Source organism: Corapipo altera, unplaced genomic scaffold, assembly GCF_003945725.1.
Source record: "Corapipo altera isolate COAL_440 unplaced genomic scaffold, ASM394572v1 215, whole genome shotgun sequence".
Classification (NCBI taxonomy): Eukaryota; Metazoa; Chordata; class Aves; order Passeriformes; family Pipridae; genus Corapipo; species Corapipo altera.
Window position 1 is genome coordinate 351399 of NW_020885008.1, and position 3782 is coordinate 355180.

Sequence of the window (3782 nt, forward strand, 5' to 3'; positions counted from 1 at the left end):
GTGGAGAGATTCCACCTCCCTGTGCCCTCTCCCAGCCCCACAACTCACCAGGTGGAAGATCCCCAGGCCCACCGTGGCTGTCTTGATGCTGAAGAAGCAGCATTTGGGGGGCTCGGGGGATGTCTGGGGGGTCATTTTGGGAGTTAACGAGGCTGAATTTGCAGCCGCCGCCCCACAGGAGAGCGAAGGGAGCACTGCAGCCCGACTTCCTTCCTGCCCTCTGAATGTGTGAAGTCATCTACAAAGTCACATGAGGGCTTTTTTGGTTTCTCAGTAATAAAGAAAGCAAACATTTTCTCGTTGCTTTTTTGTCAGGACCTTTCCCCCCAAGGAGGACAAACCCTTCTGGGGCAGGTGGTGTCCAGCAGAGGAGGTGTCAGGGAGAGGAGGGCGAAGATTTGCCTGGCAAAAATCATCAGAAACAAAAGCAGGGGGCCAAGAATTTCACCTTCAGCCTGACCTGCTGTTTTTGCAATGAAACATCTGAGTTCCTCGCTCTGCAGCAGCTCGTTCCCTGCCAGCTGAGTCCCAAAGCCTTGGAAGGGCTCCTGGGAGCTGCTGCTTGAGCAGCCCTGGGCTCTGGGAGGAGAGGACACTGGAGGGTTGTTGGATGCAGATTTGCTCCCAGTTCCCAAGGTCATTTCTGTCCAGCAGCTCCTGGAAAGGAACAGCAACAGTGGGATGTGAGCCTGGTGGCCTCACTGGGCAGGGGTGTCCCCCTGCCTGAACTCACTCAACTGTGCTCTTCATCACAGATTTATTACCATTCTCATTAAAAACCCCATCTCTCCTCTCCTCTCTGAACCTCTCCGAATCTCTCCTCTCCAAGTCCATGATTTCGATTCCAGATTTCCCTGCAAACCCAGCTGAGCCCCTGGAACCAAAACTCTGCTCTCCTGCTGCACAGCTTTTCACCCAGGAGCCTCTGCAGAGTGTGCAGGGATCATTATCCCATTTTTACAGCTGGAAAACTGGGAAAAATGTGTGCAGAAAGGAAGCAGGGAATCAGGGAACAGGCCTGGGCAAGCCTGGGAAATACAAATCTCGGGGAATCATTCAATGCAAAACACACAATAACTGTAATAAAGTCCTTTCAATCACTGTATATCTTTTTCCGTTCCTGAAACCCTTCCCATTCTGATCCTCGTTCCTTCACACCAATTCGTGGCCACACCACTGCCCAAGGAGAAGGGAATCCCACTGCCCTGGGAAGGGATCCTGTGCCTGAGGATCCCCAGGCTGCTCTTTATGAGGAGAGGTTTCACTGAAAGGGAAACCCTGACGTTTATAGACACTGAAATTAAAGGTGGCGTCACTGAAAGCAGTTTTTTAACAATGCACTTTCCACTTGTCTGGCTTCTGAACAGCTCCAGATCTCAAGGATCCATTTCTATGGAAGGATGTTTGGTCTCACTCCTCCCCAGTAGGATTTTTTTTTACAGATTCTGCCTCTTTTTAAGACGGGAAATAAAAAATAACTTGTCCAGAGCATTGTTATGGGTCTCCTTTTACAAGCAACCTCCTGCAGCTTCCTGAATTCACAGGCAAAGGCAAATCCATGGCAGCAGCTGGGAAATGCTCCTTCCAGAGGGTTTTTGTTTATTGACAGAGGTAAAGATTTTGTCAGGCAACATCCTAGTGCTGGAGGGTTAGGGCTGCAGCCCACAAATGTGATCTCCTCTTTGTTTTAAGGCCTTATCTTTGTATCAATCTCCTTTTAAGCATGACAGGAAATATTTGCAAGGTTCTTTAACCACTGAGGGGGTTTGTCCTGCTTTGCTTCAAGTGTCTGTCGCTGCAGGGTTGTGCTGCACTGTTTGCTTGGGGTTTTTGTTTCAAGCAAAACAGAAAAACAGCCACGTCTCCTGCCAACACTTTGTCACCTCAGAAGTGCCCAGGGGGTTTATTAACCCTTGGAAGCTCAGTGCACCATCACTCTGCTCTGTTGGTTTAATTTTCCTGATTTTAGGTGAGATTCTAGAGTTATAGGATCATAGAGTGGTTTGAGTGAGAAGGGACATTAAGCCCATCTTGTTTCAACTCCTTACCACAGGCAGGGACACCTTCCACTATCCCACGTTGCTCCAACCTGGCCTGGACGCTTCCAGGGATGGAGCAGCCACAACTTCCATGGGCAACCGGTGCCAGGGCCTCCCCACCCTCACAGGGAGGGATTTCTTCCCAATATCCCATCTAAATCTCCCCTCTTTCACTCTGAACCCATTCACTCCTTGTCTCATCACTGCAGTTCCTGATGGACTGAAATCCAGGTGTCTCCTGGTGTGCCAGGTGCCGGAATTGCCAACACATTCCATGAGGATCTGCCCCGGGGTGGAATGTGGGAGCTGTTCAGGTCCCCTTGGAGCAGCCTCTGCTGAGGGCCCAGCTCCATCCCCCTCGTGGTGCCAAGGGCCACCTCTCCACTGCTGCTCCAACAGCTGCCCCCAGCAGCTCCCAGAGACATCCCCATCCAACCCCAAAATGCTGCTCCTGAACCTGGAGCTAATTCCCATCTAATTTCTCCCAAATATCCCATTGAAACCTACTCTCTGTCAGTTTGAAGCCATTCCCTGTTGTCCTTCATTCCATGCCCTCATCCATTCCTGCCCCTCATCCCTTTGCCCTGGGTTTGGAGCCTCTGAGCCCTCCCCTTGATCACAGTCCTGTGACATCCACAGCCCTGGGAAAACTTTGCCTTCCTGTGGTCAGGACCCCAGTTGAGTGCCCATCATTAGTCCCAAGCCTAAAAATTGTCTATTCCAACAGAGACATCTCCACCTTCATCTCCATCTCCACTTCCACATCCATCAGGACACAGCTCCAGATGTCCCCATCCCTCCAGGGCTCCAGGGATGTCCAGCAGCTCAGAGCTACTGTGACATTTCAGTTTGGTCCACGAGGTTCCAGCAAGAAAGGCCCCAGCTTATACTGGAAAAAAAATGAGCTCTGTAAATAAAACAAAAACAGCTCCTGGGGGGCAAAACTGCAGCTCTGGACGTGGAGAGCTTGAGATGTTGCTTGAACATTGTCTCTGCGAGCAGTGGTTGTTTTGTCCCCCTGCACACTGAGTGGATGTTATGGAGAATACACAGTTGTGGACATGGTTTTATTTTTATTCTGAGCAGTATCAGGAATACAGATTTTACTCCAGGGTTTCACAGCTCCTGCTTCCTGGTCTCCACAAAACCATCGGGGAGGGGAGAGGAAGGAATGGGAGATAAATGATGGACAGTTCCTAGAGATTTTCAGGGGTGTCAGATTAGGTTAGGCCTAAGTCATAGAATCATTAAGGTTGGAAAAGACCTCTAAGATCATCGAGTCCAGCCACTGAATCCCCACAACTTGGGGGTCACTTTTGAACCAAAGGACTTTTGACCAATAACTGGCAAAATTCTGACATCCCCTGTTGTTTGTCACCATTATGGCACGTGCTTTTCAAATTCATAATTGGCATTTTTAGTACATTTTTCAGCACAGAACTACTATTCAGCCACATAATCCAGCTGCAGAGATTCAATGGTGGATCCATAGTGTGACAGGAAACTGAAATCTCTTCCCAAGTAGGGAAAGCACAAGGGACTTGAGGGCACCTCAAGCACCCAGCCCTGCATCCACCAGCACCCCTGGGGCAGGTAGAGCTGCCTCCAACCACAATAATGTGGAGCATCTTCAGATAAATAGGGTTATAAATAAGGTTTGATTTTAAAAATGGACCAATTTAAGCATCTTTCACTTACAAACCAGTTGCAAATGCGGGCTTGGCTTCACCTTCCCCACATGAA

The 3782-nt window shown here is 49.5% G+C and overlaps 1 protein-coding gene across 1 annotated transcript in view; it reads right to left on the bottom strand.

The window, feature by feature from the left end:
• Nucleotides 1–351, bottom strand: part of LAPTM5 (lysosomal protein transmembrane 5) — a 24757-nt gene extending 24406 nt beyond the window's left edge. Inside the window, exon 1 of the mRNA XM_027667369.1 lies at nt 49–351. Within this exon, the coding sequence (XP_027523170.1) occupies nt 49–135 (87 nt within the window). The 5' untranslated portion in view covers nt 136–351. The remainder of the gene's footprint in view (nt 1–48) is intronic.
• Nucleotides 352–3782: the final 3431 nt, after the last annotated feature.